General features: G+C 48.0%; 1 protein-coding gene across 1 annotated transcript in view; it reads right to left on the bottom strand.

Annotated features, from left to right (window-relative positions):
• The window catches only part of VIRMA (vir like m6A methyltransferase associated), a 1,848,046-nt gene that overhangs the window by 1,259,224 nt on the left and 562,079 nt on the right, over positions 1 to 26,743 (bottom strand). The window contains exon 10 of the mRNA XM_069621370.1: positions 6,035 to 6,526. Within this exon, the coding sequence (XP_069477471.1) occupies positions 6,035 to 6,526 (492 nt within the window). The remainder of the gene's footprint in view (positions 1 to 6,034; positions 6,527 to 26,743) is intronic.

Genomic DNA, 26,743 nt, shown 5'->3' on the forward strand with positions numbered 1-26,743 from the left:
CACTTGTAATAAGCGGTTTTAAGAATTCAAGGATGCAATTCGATAGTTCTAAGGTTTTCTTGTCAATTTGCATGCCTTGGGTGAGGATGACATGTAGGCCAGACTAATGGGAGTCCCTGGTCTACGTCAGGTCCTCCTATGTGCTCCCTCAACCCTACACCAGGCTTATCTGCTCTCCAGTCTGGCAGTACTAACGTCAGTTAACCCCTATTTTAAGGTATCCTATAATTCTATAAATTGAGGGCCTTATCTATTTTAGTGCTTTAGGGATTTTTCTAAGGGCTCCCCTATTCTGATAATGTCAGTCAAGATATTCTTCCAGGTGTGCCTTTTTCTCCCGGCTCTGGTACCTCCTTTCCTCCTAATACTCTGCCTACTCCCTCCATGTCTTTTATTCTTGTTCTCCCCACTCACTCCACTCTCTCACGCTTTGTACCACTCTCTCTCACACGCACTACCTCACTGCAACCTTTACCAATATCTCCAACTCCTCAGCACTCTGCTCAAACATCCGCCTTTTGTTTGGTCTCTCGGTCCACCAGCTCACCTCCTGACTTCATCTGAACACCCTTCATCCAAGTTTGTCTGCGCTGGCTTGTATACGCAGGCTTCCCAGCACTATTGTCACCTATTGCTCCTACTGTCACCTGAACCATGTTGCAAATCTATCCCTCTCTTTTCCTGGGGGTCGGGTCACAGTGGCCCATGGTTTCAAAAAGCGCCACTTGGTCCTGCCCCCTTTTCACTCTCAGGCATTTTTATCACTTCTGCGGCACAATCTTTTGGGCTTCTGTGGCACATGTCGCCTTTCCGAAAAGCTGTAAAGGTGATGTCCTCTGTAGCAAGACGGATGGTGTTGGAGGAGCAAGATTCACATCCAGCCTTTCGGTTTCCACTCGCTGAGCTCTCTGCTTCTTCCAAGCGGGCTCCTGGAGTTGATGGTTCTGAAAGAAAAGAAAAATAACACTGTCCAAAAGTGATCTGGTATCATTACTACAAGTCTGCCAGCACGTTCAGGGACTGTCCTCGGTCCCCCTAACATTCCTCACTTCACCTCTGGGGTAGAACAGCTCTGGCATCCACCCTGTTAGGCCGCCTACGCCAGGATGGGAGGGATCCCAATTCTCCCTGTCACAATTATAAGGAAAGTTATTTCAGCCACAGATTAATCTCAACAAGGTAGCCATTTGCAAGTTCATGCCCAATATTAGTAAATGAACGTTTCTCCCCTCCCCCCTTATAATATAGCAGTTAATCCACAATGTCCGAGAGGGTTTAGACGCTAATGGCATCTAGCCCCATGCTAGGTAGGCCCAACAGAAACAAGGACGTTGGCGAGGGATTAGACCCGTTACCACCCAAGTCTGCCATAAAAAGTTGGACTTAATGTGATTAGCACCCGGCTTGGTGCACCGTCACACAAAAGGAAGAAAATCCCATTGAAGGGAAGAAAAGCCCATTCAAAGATACTCACAATATTTAAGCTAAAGGGGCTCAGGAGCAATGTCCTTCATGCTTTCCCCATTGCAGCCACCATAGAAAACTGAGGAAGAGGCGGCCGTGAGTATTGGACCAGGAGTACGTGGAGAGAGTTGTGGGAGGAGAGGGAGAAGGAGTGGCTCAGCTAGCTAGTGGACGGGGGTGGGGGGCAGTGATATGATACCAGAGCCCGGTGGAGTACCAATCCGCTGTTGTGGAACCCAATTGCTAATGGCCAATAATATTAGGTTCACAAAGAAGAGCTTTCATTATGCCCATTGGGCCTCATTGCAAGTTTCGCTGTATTCTAGGCAAAAAATTGACACAATAGTGTAAAGTTATCCAACACATTCTGGAGGTAAATCCAGCAAATTATGAGTTGCCTTAATACTGTGTTAAGTCCCCATAGTACTCCACTGGGGTTTTGGAGCATTTACCAGAAAGGGTAAAATTCTACTGGTAGTAAATCTTGCATTTTTGTTACGTTATTGGGCATTCGTATAGCGCCTTTTACCATTGGTATGAATCCAAAGCACTGAGGGTTGAACGCCCTCTGGGACCGAAGTCCAGGTCAGTGGAGAGAGTAATGCAGTAAAATGTTCTTGGGTGCACTCAGAATGTGTGTGCAGCCAGGGTGGATTAAGTGGTGTGTAGCTGAATTCTAGTGCTAGGCGTGGTGCAGTGGTTGTGCGAGATCAGTAAAATCTGTGCAGCACAGCCAAATGGACTTGGGTAGCTGTATTCCGGCAGCAATGGAGTACGTGAATGAAAGTATGTGTGCAGCTAGGCTGATGGTATAGCTGCGTTCTAAAGACTGTTGGGTTGATCATGGAGGTGCATGGGTATGTGTGCAGCTACACCAAATTAATCAAGGGTTATAAGCTGCATTCTACTGTGTGTTGCTCCAGATGAGAGAGTTAGCATATTGGTGTTTATGAGTGTCTGCATGCATTTCCTGGGGGATCCGGTTGCCTGATGAGCTCCCAGTCAAGGGAGTGTTATCTCCCTGTGGGTTTGGGCTGTTGGCCAAAATCCTCCCTGTGTCTCATTGGGTCAATTGTTTCTTGGTGGGGTCTGATGCACAATGACAGGTCTGTCCTAAATCATACCATTTAGGTATAGGTGCTAGAGATGCCCTCGGTAGATGGTTCTGCTGAATAGATTGCCTGATGGGTAGTTCTGCCAAATACGTTCCCCGATAGGTGGGATTAGCAAAGAATTACTGCTTGATGGCCCTTTAGTATGTGATTTCGCTCAGGGGTTTCCAGAAGAGTAGGATTAGCAAGCATAGCCATTTCCTGGACTGAAAGCGTGGTGCATCTTTGCAGGGCAATGAACAGGCTCTTAAGTGCTAGATTGGTAGTTCTGCTGGTTAGAGTCCTGCATAGGTACTTCAGCTAGGTACATTCCCATATAGGTGAGATTAGCAAAATAAGTGCTAGAGGCCCTCAGCAGGAAGTTCTGCCCACGGATTTCCCGAAAAGTAGGATTAGCAAGCGTGGGTATTTCTTGGACTGATCGCGTGGTGCATATTTTTATGGGCATGACTGAGCTCATAGGTGCTATTAGTGGCTTGGGGTACAAGTCTAGCACAGTCGATCCAGGTTCTTGTAGATAAATAGCTATAGGCCTCAAGAGCATACGTTAATCGTGGTGGATGAAGGCAATGATTCAACTCTTGTCATGTACATAAGTGCCACTACAACTCGGGTTTCGAGTCTGGGTGGCGAAAACTCCAGGTATTCAAAGTAGATCTTGTCTGGCCTAATGTGGAGGAAAAACCTCAAGCCAGGTGCTGAGGGTTTTTGCCTCCACATTGCTGCCTGAGTCTGTATTCGACGATCCAGAAAATGAATAAGTAATTTCATTTTTATTTATTTTTATTTTACATTATATATTTTACATTTGTTTTCCTGCACCATCCTATTTTTCAGGTTATATACACGGTCTGTCCTTTCTTAATCATCATATTTGATGATTCTACATGAAGAGTTAGAGTTGATACAGGTATGATTATATGTTTGAATAACTTCTGATTCACTTGATGCTTACCTAAAGAAGGAAGAGTTACTTAGTATCCCATGCGCTTGCGTTTTCTTTTTCGTTCTTTATCTGCATTCATGCAGATTCGGCCATGACAATGTATTAAATGCATTCATCTGTTCGCCTCGCTTTTTATATTGTCTTGCTCAATAGCATTAAAACATTTCAAATCATCATGGCTCTGAATATGTTAATTATAGTCAGCCTGTACTAATAAGCTCCTTATATAAAGGATTTGATTGGACCAGGGACCTTTTTTTCTGGAGTGCTCCATATATTTACCATAATGCTTTTCAGATATTTACCCACTAAAATAGTGGTGATGCCCACCCTTATAGGCTTGTAGTAACCTCTTTACTGCCAATTTTTTCTTGCACTGCCCAACCTTTAAATAAATGGGCACAATAGGGCTGGATTGCAACAGTTCATTTCTTAGATTTAAACTCAAAATATTTTTGGTTAACCTCTTTTAAACTTGTTAAAACAAGAGAGCAACTCCAAACATGGAGGTATTTGGTAAAGTCCGCTGCTTTCAACTAAGCCTGAAACCAAATTTAAGAAAAGGATACAATGTATCAACTAGTCTACTTGACTACAGACAACTGAAATCTACCACACATGCCCTCCATGTAGTCAAACCTAGTAAACGTGCATCTTATAAATACAGACTTTGTTCACAAAAAGGACACATACATCTTCACCACAGTAGAATTACCCCCCCCCCCCTCTTTTTCAGGTATGACCAGTTACCTTTCCGTTTTAAACTAGTCTGACAATGTCACATGATCTGGGCTGGCTAACTAGAATCCAGATGTCTTTAGAAGTCGCCTGCTATGAGATGTGACCCATTGAGGTGAAAAATGGTTGATTCACCAGGGCCCTTTCACTCTTCCCTTGGTCTGGGGTAGTGGAGCTCCTTCCCAATCCATCCAAGGATGAATTAACGGCTACCAGTTGTCAAGAAAAACACATTGCAGATTTCAGAGTATTGGGGGGGGGGAGAGACAACCTTGAAGGAGATCAAGAGGTAGAACCCTCTCAGGTAGCTCCCCAAAGACATACAATGCACTTATTCCCCAAGACCATCACAGAACAGGAATGTTTGGGACTACAATGCATTGCTCCCTCTGGCAGAAAACCTGGAGAGGGTCACAGGGAGGATATGTGAAGAACTTAGGGCATCCTGAGAAGCCCTTCTTCCAAGGGAGGTACCAGAAGGAAAACCATGGTCCCCAGCAGGCACACAACCAACAGTGAGATGTGTAGGTCTTACCCGCTCCACTCCGCAGCATGGCTTGCCCTTGGAAATCAAAAGCTTCATGGATTTGAATATTCTCCAATTTAAACCGCCTCCACTGCAGAAAGGACAAATCCCATGGAAATACACAAGCAGAGCTGGAAACACCTATTAGAATTTCCCCCGATCTTGAAACAGTAGAAATAGCTGTAGAAAACCTAGCCTAATTAGAGCTCAGAAGGGGTTGGGCTTCCTGACAGAGGGAGGAGAATACAGCGACTACAAGCCAATACGAACAAGGAAGGCAAAGGTCAGGTAACCAACATGATTATCTTAACTATCTTGTTACCCACAGTATAAGAGTCGGTTTTTCATGTAGGGTGAGGGAGGTTGGAACCCAGCTGGCGATTGCAGAGCAGGAGGCTGGATGTGAAAGGACAGAGGTGGAAAAGCATAAGGGTGAGGTGACTCTGGCAGAAGGGCAAGAAAGTAAGAGTGAAAGATCAGGAAGAAGGAGTGAAGGATTGGCAAGAAGCAGTTGCTTACTTAGAAGTAGCACAGCACATTGGAAGAGAGAAGTGCAGTGATGAACACAGAACATCGGAAGCAGAGAGGCTGGCATTAAAAGAGGTCCCACAGACAAGTGAATAAGACAATACCCCGACCCCCGAACCAAAGGTAGGTGGCAGAATGTGGTGGGCAGTGACAGAAGGGACAAGGCCCAGCAGTAGCCAAACGAAGACAACCAGGAAGTAGAAGGGGTTCTAGGGAATGAGGGGCGAAGCCAGTTGGACCCAAGCTGCGTGGGAACCATGGTAATAAAGCTGAGGAAGTGGAGACCCAAAAGACAAGCCAGGGAACCAGACAACTGCTGCAACTGGCCCAGAATGGCCCACATTCACACATGGAAGGCAGACATTTATGGACATCAAGCCACATAGACTAGGTCTTTTCAAGAGCAGCAGAGCCGATCCAGAAACTATGAATTACTGTATTATGTACAGAGTATGGTGAACCGCCTACCCCACTTTCAATCAACCGTTTAATACCACCCTCAATGTGGTTTTGGACATTTAGCCACAAATTATCATCACTTCAGTAGCCCTTTCAACTGATGAATGAAGGGGGTGTCAGTTTGAATATGATGAGACACTATAGTTGAAACAGTTTCTATCATGTGATGATAGGTAGATAAGGTTACAATACAGTGAAGGTTGTGCTCTATTCAGTCTCATTTACTACATACAAATTTGAAACAAGCAACCGATTTCTTACCCTAATGCGTCTTTGGAATAAAATTCCATTAGAGTAATTAGGCTCTGGAGGTTCTTGTCAAGGCTGAACACATGTGCGACAGCCGATCTTCCAATAGGGTTGAAGCTGATGAGATAGAGGCTGTGAAGTATCCCCAAGAGGTCAGCATGATCCGTCTCTTCGCTTGCAGCACCTTCCTGAAAATACTGGAACAGTTCAGAAGTGTATTGCAAAGTTTGTGTCGCATGCAAGAGCCACAAGGCAAACGAGTCCTCATTGACCCCATCAGCTGGTAAAATCTCCTCCTGATCTGGGTCTGAAGCCTGGCAGAGTGCTCGTGCCAGAAGATTTGTTCCCTCGTGCTCTGCCAGCAAGAAGAGGAGGCCCTTTTGTGACTGGGCAAGACATTTTAGTATATCCCTGGTTGCTTGCAGCACTCCTGGGTGAGTATTCACTACTGGGATAGACAGCAACAAGGTAACAGATTCCTGGAAGTTCTGACTGTGGAGGTATCTGCAGAGAGAGAAAGTGAGATGAACATAATATATTTCAAAACTGCTTTAGCAAACATTACATTACATTTTCTTCAGTCACCAGGTGCGCCACATGGGGCTCAGACTCCATTTGGCGTCTTGTGCCGGAGGTCACATCCTGTAATCGGCACAATTTTACCTCAGTTACGTCATCAGAAGTCAGGCACAGCGAGGAATGGAAGAGCTAGGACTCATTAAAACAGACATTAAAAAAGTTAGGGCTGCTTTAGTGGGGTAGGAGGGTAGGTGACAGAGAATCTGAGGGAGGAATCATCATTAAATCCATCATAAAGAATATTACTAGGTAAGTGAGTTAATCTTCTAAGGAATATATTGCTCCTACAGATTGCTCAACCTGTGACATACTACCCATCCACACATGCACTGCCCCTCCTGGCAACTCTTGCACTCCGAGGCTGCTTCTGTATACCTACAGCCCCCTACCAGCACTTGACACCTGATGTCTGCACTTACCCTTGCACCTGCCACCAGCTGGCTGCACTTTTTATTTATTGTTTTATTTATTTTTACTGTTATCCTTTGGACTGCACTGCCGCCTCCCCATCACCCCCACACTTTCCCTCAAGCACTTGCGCAATCTCGATTTCACCTGGCCTAGTAAGATCGCTGTCTTGGTCTTCACTCTGTTCTCCCTCCCTTGCCTCGTCACGCCTGGAAAACCTTGTGTATAGGCGCGTTATGAATGCCATATCATATCATACGATATTATTATGTGGGAGCAGTCCGAATCTTAAGAAGCCAAGCAGTACCGATCTACACAGCCAAGCGTCTTGCCCAGCCAGGGATCCAAGTGGTAATGTTTAGTATAGGTAAGCAGTGATGCCCAAGCGACTGCTTAACAAATGCCCCTATAAGTAACACCCCCTCTACAGGGCAGCAATTGGAACCTGCCCACTAGTCTAACCTGCACACAATCTTTCTGGCACTTCCTTGCGAGCCAGTCTGTAAGATGTCTTTGTACATAAAATAATCTATCTAGAGATGGTTTGTATAGTGATGGTGTTCACTTTTCCAGACTGCCAAGCCCACAAAGAGCAGACCATCAATCCTGTATTCTTTAGAATTTTAAATATAAAACTGAAGGACCCATCTCGGGTCTAACATTGAAATATCTCTCCCACTTTAAATGGATGAGGTGCTGTAAAAAACTAGGACAGTTAATCTGCTTATTTAAATGAAATTCGGATACCACCTTCGGCAGGAAGAAAAGGGTAACCTCCAAGGCAATCCTTTCCTTAGAAAACTGTAAAAAGGGTTCAGAAACCCAAAGAGCCTGACGTTCTGACACCTTCCTCACTGATGTAAAGGCCATCATAAACACATTAAAGGAAATGAGGCATATATAACATGAATACAGAATGAAAAAGTCGCCATTAAAAATGCGAGAACTAGATTCAAACCCCATGGAGGAGCCTAAAGTGTTTGACGATAAGCACTGGTGAGGCCATTCAGGATATCTAACAGCAAAAGGCAGCAGCAAAATAAGATCTTTGTCCCGTGGAACCTCTTAAAGATGGACAGACCCACCAGGTAACCTCGGTTTTACATTTGTCAATCCCATCAATGATGCTGTTGCACTCCTGTGTGCATTCTTTATAGTTAAATTAGGGTGCACATTCCAGTTTAGAATGATTGAGAACAAGTAACTCTCTTACCTGGTAATGTTCTTTCAATGGGATGCTCCGACGACGTATTCCATATCTATCACATGTAATCACCACAGCTGTGCTGCTTCGGAAAATCTTCGGCGTCTGCGTCGATGACGTCGATACGCCGCCCTCGAAGACCTCCTCAGACAGCTGACGTCACTGGATGTTATAAGTAGGACGCACGACGCCCGTAGCCTCAGTTGTAGTTTTTTCCCCACAACGTGTGGCACCAGTCTTCTGCCAGTCTGACACACAAAGCCTTGCAGAAACGTAAGCTGCAATCGCATAAGAAATTCTGTAGCGGGGAAGGCAGGGAGGGAGCGATATGGAATACGTCGTCGGACCATCCCATCGAAAGAACGTTACCAGGTAAGAGAGTAACTTGTTCTTCGATGGGATTAGGTCCTCCGACGTATTCCATATCTATGGCAGGCTCCCAAAGCAGGTGTTCGGCAGAAACCTGTGCAGTTCCCTCTGGGACCACTGCAAAAGATTTAAGACTACAGGTGTTTGGCAGTAAACCCACTTGGTAGCAGTCTGTACCACACAGATTCACTTGGTAGCTGTGGCTGAGCAGTCAGACTCCCCTCAAGAAGAGTTAGGCAGTATACAGAGTATTCACAATAGGTCAAGAGCACACAATAAAACAAGTAAACACTGACCAGGGCTTGGTGTAAAAGAGATATAATTATTTATTTAAAACCACATCTAGAAAAACACACAGGCACTAATAGTAAGCAATTCAAAAACACGGTCACTAAAAGATATACACTCCCTTAAAAGTATATTAGACAAGTCTTAAGTAAAGCCCCATTTATTTTCAGACAGCGGTGAGCGCTTAACATAGATGGCACTCTAATAGTTTGTTTTAAAAAGGGAGAGAAAAGCAGAGAACAAATTGAAACAGATCTCAACACTTTTACAAGAACATAACACGAGAGGAAGGCAAAGTAAAACCGTGAATTCAGAGTCAGTAGGCCGGATCCGCTTTAAGAGGATCGAAATGAAAAGTGTCCAAGGTCACACGGTTGCAGTGCACAAACGTCTTGTAATGGTTCAAAAAGGAGTTGGACCAAAGAAAGGGACCAGTTAGAGGGTCAAGGCGGCCAGCCCAGTCCAGAAGGTTAAGGAGTTATTATTACCTTGTAGCAATCTTTAGAAAGGGAGGCCTGGTGGACACGGTACCTTAAAGTGGTGAGAACACTCCAGCGGGGGCAGTTGTTCCTGGCAGCGGATGCAAGTCGGTGCTTCGTCCGGGGGAAGAGAGGATCTCGTCGTGGAGGAAGACAGGAGTCCGTTGCACTGCCAGGGAAGAAACCAGCCGCGGAGTTTCTCAGGTACAAGGAGCGGTCCGTTGATTCGCGGTTCAGTGGTGAATGGCTATCCGGCCACCGGGGTGCTTGGCACGGGCAGTTCGACCACAAACCGGTCTGGGGATGCGAATAAAGAAAGGTAAACTGGTTGTGCCCACCATTCAGGGGAAGAAGCCTCTCCAGCCGGGAGATCTTCTCTGTCGTTGGGAAGTGGTGAGTCGGTTCTGCAGGGCTCCACCGGTGGTGTCGTCGTAGCAGGTCAGCTCAGCTTCTCCCTCGTCGGATTCTCAGGTCCTGTGGCGACTTCTGAAGTTCCAGTCCCCAAAGCCCTGCTTTTATGCAGCACACCTCCATTCACTCAGCCTAGCTGTCAATCAAACATGCTAAGTGGTGAGCCGGCCGGCTCACCACTTGGGCCAATCACACAAGAGTGTGACTTGAGTTACCAAGGTAACTCAGTCCAGGGTGCCAAAACCCACCTCCCACAACCCCTGTGGTACCCAGACAGAGTGGCACCACTTTTGGAGGCTTCTATGGAGAACCCTGCCAAAAAGTGGAACAAAGGGCTCGACTTGGGTTGGAGTCACAGAAGAGAACACAAACGCCATCTTAGGATCCAGTCCTGGCAAAAAATACCAACCGGAGAATTAATATTAAATAAATAAACCGGCGGTATGTTCGAGGCTATGAGAATTAAATAATTAAAGTTGGTAGCCTCGAACAATGGGAAAATCCCATAGGGAAATATTTGCGGTTGAATATAAAAAGTAGTTTCCACTGCCACAAGCCAAAACTCGATCAGGGGGGACGGAGACGTGCCCCTCGACTAACAGACCCCGGGGCAATCGAATTGCCCCGACCAGTACGTCCACAATATGATGGTTTGTACTGGTTTCTGTTAACAATTTGGGACTAGTAAAGCCAATGGTGACTTTACATGCCCTGGGAGACAGTAGTCAGTCCCAGGGTTTGGAGTCTATGGTGGGGTGTCACTATGACACCCCTGTGTTACTGCACAGACGGTGCTGTGTAACACACATACTAAAAACACATGAGACCCTATGGAGTAAAGGACCCCATAGCCCATAAAACACATTACCAGTCAAAGGAATACCATAAATCATGTCCAAGAGTGGGAGAAAAAGAGTCTCACTGTTGGCAGGAGGAAAAAAACAAACTCCAGAAATCCAGCAAAGCTGCTGGGGGACTCACTAGGTTAGGAAATTCAGCCTAAAGAGAGAATTCTCCCTAACAGCAGGTACCAATGCAAGGAGGTGGGAAAAGAATGTAGAAAACAGAAATTTAGAATGCCCAATCAAATTGCGGAGTAAATGACTGCCTTGCCAAAGGCCAGATCCTGCCCACGGATGGAATCGAGGGAGTAGTGACGTACAAAAGTATGTACCGAAGCCCAGGTGGCTGCATCAGAGATGTTACGAATAGGAACACCCCTCTGTAGGGCAGTAGACGCAGCCATACCCCTGGTAGAATGGGCCCGCAAGCCCACAGGTGGGTCCTTACCCGCCAAGCGGTAACACTCCGAGATAGCCAGAATAATCCAGCGAGACAAAGTCTGCTTCGTCACTGCTTCGTCACTGCTTCATCACAGCTTGTCCCAAACGCTTTCCAGCGTAACCAATGAAGAGTTGATCGTCCACTCTGACCCAGGACATGCGTGAAATATAAAAGCTTAACGCTCTCCTAGGATCAAGCCTATGGAGCCTCTCCTCTTCCTTACCAGGATGTGGAGGATGAAAAAACGCCGGGAGAACACATTTCTGGCCTAAATTAAATTCCGACACCACCTTCGGAAGAAAGGAAGGACGAACTCTAAGGACAACCCTGTCCTTATGAAACACAGTGAAGGGTGGCTTAACTGAAGGTGCCTGTAACTAGCTTTCTCTGCGAGCGGAAGTGACCACAAACAAAAATACAGTTTTAAGAGTGAACAGTCTCAAAGGGCATGAATGCAAAGGCTCAAACGGAGCACCCATCAGAAACTTGAGAACAAGGTTCAAATCCCAACCGGGCACCTGGAAAGGTGACTGAGGAAACACATTAGTGAGCCCTTTCAGAAAGTGAGAAATTAAAGGAATTTTAAAATATGAACACTTCAGACGAGCGCTTAAATATGGACAGCGCCGCCAGGTAACCTTTAACGGTACCCACTTGCAAGCCCCTGTGGGCCAAAGAAAGCAAAAAAGACAACCATGGGAATGCACAGACAAAAGGATCCAGATTCTTAACCCTGCACCAGTTGCAGAACTTACACCAACGGCACAGGGACTTTGTTGCGGGCCTTCTGGCCGAAAGCAACACCTCCATCACGTTTTCAGGGAGGTCCCAATCCTTATACCTCAACCTTTCAGAAACCAAGCGTGAAGGTTGAGGGATCTGACCTCTGGATGGAGAACCTGACCCCCCCCCCCTCCCATGAGAGCAGATCGTCTCGGTATGGAAGACGACGTGGAGGTAAGATGGACAAGTCGAGAAGGTCCGGGTACCACCTCCTCCGGGCCCACGCCGGAGCAATGAGGATCATCCGGGAACCAAACCTGTGTAACCTCCACGGAACTTGCGGATGACGGGGACTGGAGGAAACGCGTACAGCAGTGGTATTGACCACTCCACCATGAATGCATCTCCTAAGGCTCCTTTTGGAGGAAATTCCCACGAGCAGAACCTCTCGCACTTCCGGTTGACACTAGAGGCAGAGAGATCCACTTGAGGGGTCCCCCAAAGGGCGAAGATCTCCAGGAGAATCTCCTGAGCCAACTCACACTCGTGAGAGATCGCGCTCTGCCTGCTCAGAGTGTCCGCCGTCTCGTTTTCGTTTCCGGCCAGATGAACTGCCGAGATCGAAACTTCCTGCGGGATTGCCCAGAACCAGAGCTGCATCGCCTCCCTGCACAGAGAAAGTGACCCTGCCCCCCCCTTTTGTTGAGGTAGTGCATGGCCAGTGTTGTCCGTCAGGATCACGACATTCTTCCCTCGCACAGTCGGTAGAAAAGCCTTCAGGGCTAGCCTGACGGCCCTCAGCTCAAACAGATTGATATGGAGTCTAGACTCTGACGGAGACCAACGATCGCTGACTGTCAACTCGTTGGCATGAGCTCCCCGCTCCACAATCGTCACCTCCGGCCAGGGTAGCCAAAATGGAGCCCCCTTCATCAGATTGTCTTTGACGGCCCGCTACAGAAGGTCCTGTGAGACCGAGGACGGCACCTGAACAGGGTCCGACAACCTGCCAGAGGACAGACCACTCGAGCTTGAGTGCCCATTGCAAAGATCTCATCCGCAACCTGGCCTCTGGCACCAGAAGAATGTTGGATGCCATGAGGCCGAGCAATCTCAAGAACTCGAACGCTGGGAGACTCTAGGCAAGCTGAAACTTGTGCCCCAACTGCTGAATGTGAGGAGCCCTCACCTGGGAGGAACACACTGCCCCAGGGACATGTCGAGCACAGCTCCGATGTACTGGCGCCTCTGAGTTGGCGTCAAATGAGACTTCTTTAAGTTGAAGGAGGAGCCCAGCTTGTGGAGGGAGTGGCAGGTGACTGACAGATGATCCAGGACTTGCTCGGGAGAGCGCGCTCTGATCAACCAATCGTCCAGGTAGGGGTAGACGTGAATCCCCCCTTTCCTGAGGTGCGCTGCCACCACTACCATGAGCTTGGTGAAGACCCTCGGGGCGGAGGTCAATCCGAACGGCAGGACCCGAAACTGAAAGTGCGAGTCGCCAAGCACGAACCTCAGGTACTTCTTGTGCTTTGGATGTATCGGCGCATGAAAATAAGTGTCCTTGAGGTCGAGAGACACCAACCAGTCCTGAAGTTGAAGGGCCTGGAGGACTTGAGAGAGAGTAACCATCTTGAACTGGTCCTTCCTGAAGAGTTTGTTCAAACCGCGCAAGTCCATGATGGGTCTCAAACCCCCGTCTTTCTTGGAAATCAAAAAATAAGGGCAATACCATCCCTTGTTCCTCTCCGCTACAGGCACCAGTTCTACGGCACCTTACTCCAGCAGGGATTGAATTTCCTGCGCAAGGAGCGGATACGGACTCTTCAAAGAGAGATTCCCCGGTGGATTGTCTTGAGGCCTCTGCCGGAAAGGAAGACAGTAGCCGTGGGTAATGATCTCCAGAAACCACACATCTGAAGTAATGGCGCGCCACTCTGCAAGATGCTGTGCCAGCCTTCCCCCAACCGGCGAACCATGGGACATGGCCTCATAACTGAGCTGAAGCGGCTGAGGGCAAAGAGGCAACAGCCCGAGCGGCCTTGGCACCTCGAGTACCTTGTTTTCCAGCTCTGGCACTCCTACGGTGGCCCCTTTGACTGCCAGCTCCTCTCGCTTTACCAAAGGATGAGTAATAACGTAAGGAACCTCCCCCTCCATTGCTGTCCCCTAGGACGAAAAGGCGGAGGTTGGCGAACTGCAGCACCCAACGACTTCGCTGCAGCTTTGGAGGTCTGCAACCTCTCAAGGGTCTTGTCAGCATTGCTGCCAAAAAAAAGTTCCCCGTCAAAGGGCATGTTGAGGAGCCGGGCCTGCACATCAGGCGCAAACCCCGACTTCCGCAACCACGCAAACCTGCATATTACGGTGCTCGCCGCCACGGACCGGCTGACACAATCTGCCATGTCCAGACCCGACTGAACGGTGTCATGATGCCTAATCCCGGAGAACCAGTCCAGGACCAGCGTCCCCGGAAGCAGACATCATGAAAAGGCCAGCAACCCCTAGTAGGGTCCCTTTGGACACTGTCCTGGCGCCTTTGGCGCCAGACTCATAAAGGGAGTGTTCATGTGAACTTACCTGATGCAGACCGTGCTGCCAGATCCAGACCTCTTTGAGGCCTGAAAGGGACTATTTTACCTGTGGGACTATTTTGCCACTCGGGCATGGCCGGGGAAGAATACATACCTGGAACTACTTTGGGGGCTATTTAAGCCACGCCCAGACAGCAGCTCACGCTTTGCGTTTTTCTGCACCTAGCAGCTGGACGCTCACCGTGTCTGCTCCTGCATCCTGACTCCAGCCACGCCCGCCTCCATCCTGGAACACCTGAAAGGAAAGAAGAGAAGGGAAAAGGTGAACAGAAGAACATTACCTGCTTCTACACGGAGTCCGGAGTCATCACGCCGGCGATCCTAATGGAAGACATTTAAAGAGGCATCGCGTTGCTCGCTGCAGCGCCGCGTTCCACTCACCTGTTCACGAGGCATCTCCGTGCTCCTTAGCGACCATCTACACAATCCGCATACCTGCGCCTAAGGGGGAAGAGAAGAACAAAAGGTGAGCAAAAGGAACATATTGATGAAAGCCATAAGACTTACCTGATTATTGTTGTGAGAATTTTCTCTAATCTCGGGTCGGCGCCGCTTCTTCGGCAGTACCGTACCCCGGCCCCTATGGGGAAAAAGACACACGCATTAGTGGGTGAATACAAGGACATTAAAGGAACCACCCATCATAAACTCACCTGAGTTTACCTTCGGCGAATTGTTTCCTCTACGTGAAATCTTCACTCAGCACCAGTGATAAAAGGGGTAAGAGACGGGCTACTGAATATAAAGGCAAATAGAAAAGGAGGCCAACTCTTGAACTTTTACAACAGTATACTTACGGCACTTTGCCAGGAAAGTCAAATAAGCTTGGATCCTCACCAATCCGAACACCAGTGAAGTAACTGGATATAATCACACCCCTGCACCAGAAGCAGGATGGAGAGCTCGTCCTTTCAAACCTTAAGGTGAGAGTTAACAGGGAATTTCAGAGGTGGTCTGAGGAGAGTCAAAGAGGGAAGTGGGAGGCCGACACGCTACTCCGCAGGTAGTTAATCCCCTTTCTCCATCTGCAGAAGGATTCTCCTGCGAGTCAGACAAGCGAGATTTGGGGGTCCTGTCCAGTCGGTCTTCCGAGTTCTGCGCATCACCTTAGAAGAGGCCGCAGCAGTCCAGACCTGGTCAGCGTCTCCGTGGGAGTCAGGTGAGCGTTACAACGGCCTCACACATGGCATCCTTGCCATCCTGAACCATGGCAAGGAAAACATCCCGTTCGTCCCCTTCGGGAATATGTTCAGCCGCTAAGGAAACAGTTCTACAGAGTGTGCGTGAAACGTGACAAGGCACATACGGAGTTGGCCGCCTGAAGCGCCATACCTTTTTGGTGGAGGAGTGGGAACAAATCTGGAAGGTCCCAGTAAAGTCGAAAATTGACTTAAACTTGCATTATGTTCATCAAAGAGTATTGGGTAAAATGTGTTGGACTCCACTTCGTATGTATAGTCTTGGATTGATGGAAAATTATATTTGCTGGGGGGGTGTCGGAAGGAGAAGGGTTCTCTGTTGCACATGTTGTGGTAGTGTGATAGAGTGATGGACTATTGGAAAGATGTGTTGGACAGGATTGATGCAATTTGGACTATCAATTTCCCGCGGAACCCTTTGTCTGTGCTTCTGCTATCTCCAAGATGTGGGCTTAATATTGCTTATGTGGCTAGGAATTTTATTAATAAAGGATTACTGGTAGATGTTAAACAGGTATTAAAGGTGTGGAAAACGAGGAAGAAACCTCTTATGGAGGAATGGTTATGTGATATGAGGATTTTTTCAAGGTATGTGAAATGCTTATTGTGTAGACAGCAAAGAGAAACAGTATATGAGGAACTTTGGGGACCTTTCAATGAATTTTATGGAAGTGGATGATTATGTGTTGAGGTGTGGTTTTAGATTTTTTTTTTTAGATTATGAGGGGGTTGGGAGGTGGGAGTGTGTTTTATGTATTATCTTTGTCTTGATTTGTCTTGTTGCATTGTTGTTTGTTAGGGAGAATTCTCTGTTTAGGCTGAATTTCCTAACCTAGCGAGTCCCCCAGCAGCTTTGCTGGATTTTTGGGGTTTATTTTTTTCTCCTGCCAAGAGTGAGACTCTTTTTACCCTCACTCTTGGACATGATTTGAGTGTATTCCTTTGACTCTAGATGTGTTTAATGGGCTATGGGGTCTTTTACTCCATAGGGCTTCATGTGTTTTTGTGATGTGTGTTACACAGCACCCTCAGTGCAGTAACACAGGGGTGTCATAGTGACCCCCCAGTATAGACTCCATACCCTGGGACTGACTACTGTCTCCCAGGGCATGTAAAGTCACCATTGACTTTACTAGTCTTGAATTCTGAACAGAACCAGTACAAACCATCATATTGTGGACGTACTGGCCGGGGCAATTCGATAGCCCCGGGGTCTGTTAGTCGAGGGGGCACGTCTCCGTCCCCCCTGATCGAGTTTTGGCTGGTGGCAGTGGATACTACTTTTTATATTCAACCGCAAATATTTCTCTATGGGATTTTCCCATTGTTCGAGGCTACTATCTTTATTTATTTAATTACGATAGCCTCGAACATACCGCCGGTTTATTAAATTATTATTAATTCTCCGGTTGGTATTTTTTTGCCAAAACTCGGTTCTAAAATGGCGTTTGCGTTCTCTTCTGTGACTCCAACCCAAGTCGAGCCCTTTGTTCCACTTTTTGGTGGGCTTCTCCACAGAAGCCCTCCGAAGTGGTGCCACTCTGTCTGGGGTACTTAGGAGGGGTGGAGTGGGATTTAGGCACCCTGGACTGTGTTGCCTAGGCAACTCATGTCGCACTCCGTCCTGGTTGGCCCAAGTGGTGAGCCGGCCGGCTCACCACTTAGCATGTTTGAGTGACAGCTAGGCTGAGTGAATGGGGGTTTTCTGCATAAAAGCAGGGCTTTGGGGACTGGAACTTCATAAGTCACCACAGGACCTAAGAATCCGACGAGGGAGAAGCTGAGCCGACCTGCTAAGACGACACCACCGGTGGAGCCCTGCTGAACCGTCTCACCACTTTTCCCAACGGCAGAGGAGATCTCTCGCCGGATAGTCTTCTTCCTTTGACTGGTGGGGATAACCATTTTCACCGTCTTTTCGCCTTCCCGACGCATCTTGTGGCCGCCTTGCCTGTGCCAAGCACCCCGGCAACCAGAATACCACTTTTTACCACGACCGCGAAATAAAGGGTAATACCTTTAACCGGAAAACTCTGCGGCTGGTTTCTTCCCTGGCAGTGCAACGACCTCCATCTTTCCTCCAAGTCGAGCTCTTCTCTTCCTCTGGACGACGCCGAGGCTTGCACCCGCTGCCAGGAACAACTGCCACCGCTGGAGGATCCTTCCCACTTAAGGTACCGTGTTCCACCTGGCTTCCCTTGCCACCGACTGTACGGGGTAGATTTAGCCCCCCGCTTTCGAACCTGGGCTAGCCTGGAACACCCTGGCTAAACTTTTCTGAGCCTCTCTAAACTCTTTTCGAACTCTCTGCAAGACTTTCAAAGCCTAGTGTAACTGTGTGATCTTGGGCGCATTTGTGCTCTGCTCTCTCTAAGAGTGGGCCTAGCCTATGGACTTTGGCTCCCCAGTGGCTTTTGCTCTTCTGCCTTGCTGAAAGTGTTCCTAAGTCTTAGAGTGGTGTATCTTCACATATTCTGTCTTTTTCCTTCCCTTTTTCAAGAACCTATTGGAGTGCCATCTATAGTTAAGCGCTCACCTCTGTCTGGAAATAAGTGGTGTTAACTAAGACTTGTCTGATAAGGAATAAGGGTTGTATATATCATAATAGTAACTGTGTTTAGAGTGTTTTACAATAAGAGTGCTGGAGTGTTTCAAACAGTGTGTTTTTAAATAAATAATGATATACTTTGATACCAAAGCTCTGGTCAGTGTTTGCTTGTGCTATTGAGTCTGAGTGCCTATTGTGTATACTTTGCATACTGCCTAACTCTTCTTGAGGGAAGTCGGACTGGTCAGCCACAGCTACCAGGTAAATCTGGGTGGTACAGACTGCTACCAAGTGGGTTTACTGCTAACACCTGTAGTCCTAAATCTTTTGCAGTGTTCCCAAAGGGAACTGCACAGGTTTCTGCCTAACATTGTTCTATGTTGTTTCATGGTACTTTAAAGAATCTGAGTTTGGTATTTAGACTTAGTATTGATAGGGTGGTTCTTTACTTTTATGTGGTATTGCATATATTTTGTTTTCTTTTTGTTGTTTTACTGTAATCATTTATTCTTCAAAATCAATGCTTGGTTGTAAAACCTTTTGTGGAAATTATAAATAAAGTGTTTGAAGAAAAAAAAAAAAGAATATTTTAAATGTCCCCTGCATGGAAGGCAGAAAGGCCATCAGCGCTATTCCGATCCCCCTCAGCTCGAACAGATATAGGTTTAGCCTTGTTCCCTCTGAGGTCATGGTCCACTTATTGTTAGCTTGTTAAGGCACGAGGCCCAGCCTTTGGGAGAAGTGTCTGAGACAACAGTGACCACTGGCCATGGTTGGCAAAAAGGTTTTTCGGCCATAAAATTCTTTTTGCGGGTCCACTACAGAAGGTGCTGTGCTACCCTGCTCAGGGCTTGACTGAGGGACCACTGAAGTTACCTCATCCGTAGTCGGGCCCCCAGCACCAAGAACACCACATAACTTACTTAATGTCCTTTCGCCACAACCCTCGCCGAGTGAAAAGTTGCCTATCTGCACCTCCTCTATGATTTACTTTGCAAATTAACCACGAGGGAACCTACATTCAAAGATGGCCGCCCTGTGATTCACCTCCCACATTGCACTGAGCTCGCATCTCGGAACCTACACGTGGATTGGCTGAAGCCTTCCACTTAAACCAATTTTGATTCGCCAGTAGGCAAAAGCGGGCCCCCCCCAACAAAAGCACACCATCTAAGGCTCCTGTCCCTAGCCTGTCGGAGCCAGGATGACGGGTGGACTACCCAACACACACTGCCTATATCGAACGCTTGTGCTATCCTCAACTACATCACATCAAAGGCATACTTGTGAACCATTGCCTGCGACCTATCGGCCACAGCGGCTGGACATTGCAGGCTACCTTGTCTGCTTCAGATATCTTGCATCTGCTATATCCTATGGTAAGATTGCTCCTATATCACAGGAACCACTTCTTCTCAACTGTTTGTACCCAAGCATCTATAACGCTTCTCTAATCAGAGTCTACTCCCTCCGATACCATGCGTTCCACAGTTTATCCTGCGTATGTACCCTCCCCAAACTGGCACGCTCTCGGCTCATTTTTGCTTCCTACCTTGTAAAAGCCAGGAAAGTCATCCTACTAGTACTCCAACATCGCTGCGCTGCTTCGAGTGTTAGCTTCCCGATTTACTGCGCGTGCACGGTTACTTACTGCCCGCCTAATCGTACACTTCACTAACCGCTGCAAACTTTCCCCCGCCAACGTGCCTTATTCTGCACTGCTGTCTTGCGCAACTGCCTGAGAGTGTACTGTGTCTCACCTATCAGTGTGCATAACATTGCAGTCATTTGCTCCTCTGTGATTTGAATTATGTACGTCACCTTCGCAAGTTTTATACTGAGCATCACCTTTAAGCGTATTTGTATTTCCTATGACACTACTACACTGCCTGTCCACTATACTATGCGTAACATGTCCAAAACGAGCTACTACGGAGACAATTATTGTGCACCATACCTTGTGAACATCCTCACACAAAGTCCTACTTGTATGACATTTACGGTCTTATACCATTGATATCGACTGCTATGTGGTTTTTTACCGAGGAATAATGACTAGCAAAGTGTCCTAGAGTAGATTTCCATTGTATAACAAGTCAACTTCTAGCCAATCTAACCCCCCTCCCCCTGATTGTGCTTCTAGATTACTGTACCCACCCAATAGGCTATCAACAACAAAACTGGACACCTTTGTCTACCGCCACGCTGCCTTGCTACATGCACTACCCCCTAAATGCACTGAACCCTAACATCTGCCCTCTTAGCACACCTACAACTACTAACACGCCTGAGCTTCAGTACCTTGCTACCAGTAGTTCACCTCCTTCTAGACTTTATGGCTAACCTGTGGGCTGTTACTCTCACATGGCCACTTTATTACCCCTGTTCAACCCCATTGCACCTACCAATTTCCTTCCCCCTTTCGCTCCTAACATATGTCCAAGACCTAACACTGTAGATGCAGAGAGCAGTAACTACCCCCTTACTCTGATTCAATGGTAACCAAGTTATGCCACAAGGTCTACTCCAAACATACCATGCTCGACCAACTTTAGAAATACTTGACTAGGCTCTCGCACCAACACAATGTACACCACACATTTCAAGAACCCATCTATTAAATCAATATCAATCTACTCTGACTTCATTAACAAACAATTCTGTGCCTCTACAGGCTCCAAAGCCCACCCTTCCAGTACCCCTTCTATCTACTGAGGCTCCTTGCATCAAATGAGCCCTTATCAACGCCAGGTCGCTGATTGCTCATGCACTAGACATAGCAAACCTTATCTCATCTAATCAACTAGACTGCCTAGGAGTCACAAACGTGGCTACACCGAGCAGCAGGGCCTTCCCTTATTCTAGCAGTTCCTGAAAATTATATGATCATAAGAGCCAACAGACCCACTAGCAGATGCGGTGGAGTCGCTTTCATTGCCAAAAACCAACTCTGCATCAGACAAATCGCCAGCCGTCCTTTCCCATCGGGAGAACTCCTCTCCACCAAACTCCCCATATCAGCTGCACATCCACTACTTCTCCACCTTCTGTACAGACGACCTGGCTCCATGTCCTCCTTTAAGGAAAACATTACGTACCTCCTCACCTAGAACACCAAACCTAGCTCCCAAATCATGTCACTGGGCGATCTGAACCTAGGCCATCATGACACGCAAGATGCTATTGTCACAGCACTAGAAAATTCTCTTGCCGAACTAGGTTTCTCACATCGTATCTCTGATCTAACACACAGCAAAGGCAAAACCCTGGATTGGGTAGCTGTCCTAAATTGTAAAACTAAAATCCTCTCAAATTCTCCCTGCGCATGGTCTGACCACCACGTCATATCCTTCGAGATCCATGATATCAGTTAGGGGTGTCACGATTTTCGTTTTATGACGGTACAATAACCTTCTTGGCAAATGACGGTATATCAAGGTTAACGCGGTATAGCAGGTGGAGTTAACTAATCTTAACAAATATTTTCTAAAAGGTCATAAATTGACAGATGTATCATCACAAACAAAACCAGGCACCCAGGGCCAGAATTGGGCTTTTCAACATACTTTCCACTGAAATGCCTTGCTTCCACCAAACACAAACACACGTGGGGAGAGGAGTGGGTGGGGTGGAGGCCTGCTGCAACTGGCAAACCAAACTGAATAGCTTTTCTTAACTGGTCATTTAGGCTTTTTGCTCCCCCACTGGCTACTGGTGAAGATGAACATGTTGCCATCTTGATAACCTGCATGCCACAGATCAATGGAGGGTGATGGTAGTATACGCTTGTGCGCATACACACACACATACATACACACACATACACTCTCTCTTTACGTTACAGCCTTTAGTTTACTTGCAGGCCAAAAGGTGTTCAGTAATCACTGACATGTTACCCTTTGGTATGGCAGCAGGGAATACCCACAGAGATGAGTGAATTACGCAGTGTGATTTATTATATGTAAATTCAATGATAGAACTAGCAAAATCCCCCATTGCTATATGTTTAGAGAACATTATCCATTATAAATATATAAACCCCAAAGCCGCCACCCCCAAAGTAAACCCTTTTCCTTCTTGGCACTGTATCTATTCTTCCTATTGCTAACATATTGATTTTGTGTAAGGCACGTGTGGTTTATGGAATGGCATTAAAAACTGCTTCAACTGAAACTACTTGGCAGACGGCACATACAACAGTGCAAAACCAAGACTGCGCAGCAATTGCTTACTGCAGCCTTTCCAAATCAGGTTGAAAAGCACACTTAACGGTATAACGGTATAAACAATGCGACGGTTATTATTGTTCAATTAAGTGGTTCACGGTATCTTGAACGGTATACCGTTCTACCGTTACATCCCTAATATCAGTCGACCAATACTCAAAGATCAACGAGTTCCCCCGACCCTAACCAGAAAAAAACACCTGGCTACCCTGGATAACTTGCTCCCATCACCAACCCCCACAAGAACTTAGACAAGGATCCGGCCAAACTTTTGGACCTATATAACCAGAACCTTCTCCTATCCTTAGGCCACAGAGCCCCGCTCAAATTGAGAAAAGCTAAGCCTCCAGCACACTTAAACAAATGGTTTTCACTTGACCTGAAAGCCCTACGCAAATCCAAAAGATGCTCATTAGCTAATTGGAAGGAAAAGAACTCGGCCCAGAGAAAGGAAAACATCAACACTGCCTCCAACGTCTATAAAGCTGCTATCTTGAAAACTAAAAGCAACATTTTGAACAATAGAATCCAAAATGCCAAGTCTAGTTCCAAAGAACTCTTCATCAACCTCAAAGTATTGTAGTCATCTATATCCTCACTGGACTCGTGCAACAAGGACACCCTTTGGTGTGTCACCATCCAAAAGTCCCTTCTTGACAAAATTGCACTATTACAAGCAAAAATAAAGCAAGAAAACGTAGCCTTGCATCCAGTGCCAAACCTAGCGAATTCCACTCTCCTCCTTCTAAACCATGCAACCTATTCGAATTCTCCCCAAACACTATCAGAAAGGTAGAAGCCATCATTGCTAGTCTAAAGCCTTCCAGATGCCAGTGTGACATTTGCCCAGCCTCAATCATAAAGGAGGGGGCAAATGAATTTGCCCCCTTTATCACGTCCTTCATCAACTCGTCATTCGCCTCCTGCTCCGTTCCAAAAAATCTGAAAGATTCATGGGGCATGCTTCATCAAAAAACCCAATCTCGATCCAAGCATTCCAACCAATTACAGACCCATAACAACGGTGCCTTATTCTTTTTCAAATACTGGATAAAGCAGCATACATGCAAAAATACAGAACCATCTCGAAGCCAATAATCTTCTGGGCCTCCGGCAATCTGGATTTAGACCCACACATGGTACAGAGACAGTCCTCTTGGACGTAAAAATCCAGATGCATGAAGCTAAAGACAACGGAAATCTTGCCCTAATCCTCCTGCTAGACCCATCGGCAGCTTTCGATTTAGTTGACCACAACATCCTTACCACTCACCTGACTACAGCAGCTTCTTTTTACATCAAAGCCGCGGCTTGGGTCCAATCCTTCCTCTCAAACAGGACTATAAGGGTCTTAACTCCATAATTATCAGCAGAACCCTCCCCAAACACATGTGGAGACCCGCAGGGCTCCTGCGTTTCACCAACTCTATATAACATTTTTACGAAGCTTTTGTTCAACCACTTACATGACATGGGTGACTCCTACACAAACTATGCAGATGATATGCACATTCTCATCACTCTTTCTGGCTCATATGACAAAGACTCTACACTCTTAAACGAAATATATCTTAAAATCCAAGCATGGATGGCCAAGCACAGTCTTTGTCTCAATGACGATAAGACTCAGCTACTAATTTTCAGCTCCAGGCAACGACTCAAACTTGATCCCCAATACACCTCATTCAACATTGACGGGAACAATATCAAAGTTTCTAAAGACGCCAAAATCCTAGAAGTCTATTTGGACTCCATCCTCTCACTCTCCAGACAAGTAAATGCAACCGCCTCAGCGACATCCTACACCTCCAAATTAATAAATGCTTGTAGACCCTTCTTGTCTACTAATAATTGTATCACCCTTGCCTGAGCACTCATACTCTCCAAATTGGACTATTGCAACAAACTGTACTTAGGCACTAGTAAGCGAAACTTAAATAAACTTCAAGTGCTGCAAAACAACGCCATCAGATCGGCTCTTAACATTCCTTGCGCCTACCACATTTCACAAGCTAGACGCAATACTAACTGGCACCCAATACAAGACAGGATCACATTTAGAACCTTAACAATCACAAAAATGTCTGTCAAACTCACGCCCCAAATACTTTGTCGATACATTTTCCAGGAAGCAATCTTCCAGACCTACCAGAGCCAACTACATAAACTGCCTTAACATTCCTAAATTCAAACTGCACAAATCCGCCGGGTCCAGCTTTCCGGTGATGGCAGCTAAAACCTGGAAGGCTCTGCCCCCAGCTCTCAAGAGCCGAACCAGCCTTTAAGAACAAGGTAAAATCTTGGTTCTTCTCACAGCTCAATTAAGGACACCACTCCGGGGGCGTGGCCAACCGCCAAACGATGTGCAAGTGAATCCCTAGAGCTCCCATGCCGCCGTAAGAATCCGGGCAAAATCCTGTATAAAACCCCCATGGACGGCGAACAGACTGCAGGGGAAGAAAGCGGAAGTGCTGGGGCAGAAGATAGCTCACTCCGGAAAGGGAGCGTGGAGAGGAATCGTCCCTAGATCTTGCTGAAAATCCTGGTATCTCGATGGGAAAAGGCGTCCGAGATGGCCCCTGCAACGCAGTAAGGAGGACATAGGCGGATTGTGCGGAGCCCGCTTGCAGACGAGGCATACTGCACGCCCAGGTGAGGCGGGGGCAGCGGCGGACATGGATGCGGCCCCGGCAGGAGAGGAGATCCCGGCTCCGTTGCACAGTGAGTAGCGGTGAGTGGCTCTGCGGCGGACCCCCCCGGGGTGAGACTGTGGGGCTGGCGATGCAGGGCGGACTGGCGAGGTAGACCACTGCCTGGGAGTGATGTGGCAGATGGGATCAGCCCCTCTCCCGAAACAACGGAGCTGAACTGCAAGCGGCGGCCAGGGCGGTATGAGAACGGTGTGGCTGCGTAGAAGACAGTGGGAAGAGGCGCTGCCAGGAGCAGGCGTGTACGGCTGAGCAACGGGCTGCCCCCCTGGGCTGGGCCCGCCGGTGTGGGCCAGTAGAGCTGAGCCAAGTGCAAAACACCCAGGAGTGAAGTGCTGGGGGCCCGGACCACGTTACCACAAGTGCGGCTGTATCCTCGGAGGAGTGAGAAGAGCGGGAGCCCCGAGTTGCAGGGGCCCGCCAGAGTAGCTGCCCGCCCCTGGTGCATCTGGAAGGTACGCACAGCATCCCTGTGGGCGCTCGGTCCCTAACCCTGAACAGCGAGAGTGGTGTGATCCCGTGGCGGCGGTGGGCCGGGCGTGCGCGCACTGTGGCAGTGAGGGACATCCATCACCCGTGGTAGGGGTGGAGCAGGATAGATGCCCATCGGGGGACATTTGGAGTCCACCCTTGGAGGCAGTGAAAGGGCCCAGGGGAGCGGCCACGGCTGCGGAGAGGCAGTGAAAGTGCCCGGGGTAGCGGCCACGAGTGTGGAGAGGTAGGAGGTGCAATGTCTGTGCCCACCCTCCTTGGAGGTTCCCCGCGGCCCCCGAGCGGTGCGTAGCACAGCAGTGGCCAGGGGATGTGAAGACTGCGTGCCAGGGACGGCGTTGTGCTGGCCGCCCCCCTAGTGAATAGAGAAGGGTAGTGAAGGGGGACTGTCGGACGGTCCCTGGAGGTGTAGCTCCATAGGGGCTGAAGTGGTGGTGTGATCAGCGGGAAACATCCCCATCTGGATCGGTGGAGGCAGGGTGCCCAGCTGGGGGTACCTGGGGGAGCCTCCGCCGGAGACCATCGGTACCGTGGGCTGTGGCTGTGGCCCAGAGGGCAAGGGGCCCCTCTGGAACTGGTGTACGTGCTGAACACGGGAGGCGCTGGGGGACACAGATCCTTGAAAAAGGAGTAGGCCTGGTGCTCGAAGCTCTGACACTCCGTTGCGGAACCCCCTGCTGCGAATGGGCGGCCATGTCGCAAGATACAGACAAGAGAGGTGATTTTGGACACTGGGACATCAGTGGAGGACAGGATCATAGAATCCACGCCAGGGGGGGCGGGGGGCTGCCAGAATCAAAGAACTGGTCCACTATGGGCAAGAATCAGCAGCAGATTGAAAAATATACGGAGGCAAAGGACAGAGCCCAAAGACAGGGGGGTCCTGATCGACACAAGAGGCCCCCAGGAGAGGAAAGAAGCTCTGTGACCCTCGAAGAGGTGGGAGTGGATGTCTCCCTGGTGAGGGCGGACCTCCATAAAGTGTGCGAGAGGGTCAAAGAGGTGGAGCAGAGGGTCAGTATGGTGGAAGATGATGTCCAGAAGCTAAAGAATCAGGTAGCGGGCCTGGTGGGGGCAACCCGAACACTAAGCTAGAGCTGAGGATGCGGAGGGGCGCTCCAGACGCTGTAACATCCGTCTGGTCTGTGTCCCGGAGAGGGAACAGGGGCCCAGCGCAGAGCTTTTTGTGGAAAATCTGATCCTAAAGGT

This window comes from Ambystoma mexicanum, chromosome 5q (genome assembly GCF_040938575.1).
Source record: "Ambystoma mexicanum isolate Mex_15411 chromosome 5q, UKY_AmexF1_1, whole genome shotgun sequence".
NCBI classification, from domain to species: Eukaryota; Metazoa; Chordata; class Amphibia; order Caudata; family Ambystomatidae; genus Ambystoma; species Ambystoma mexicanum.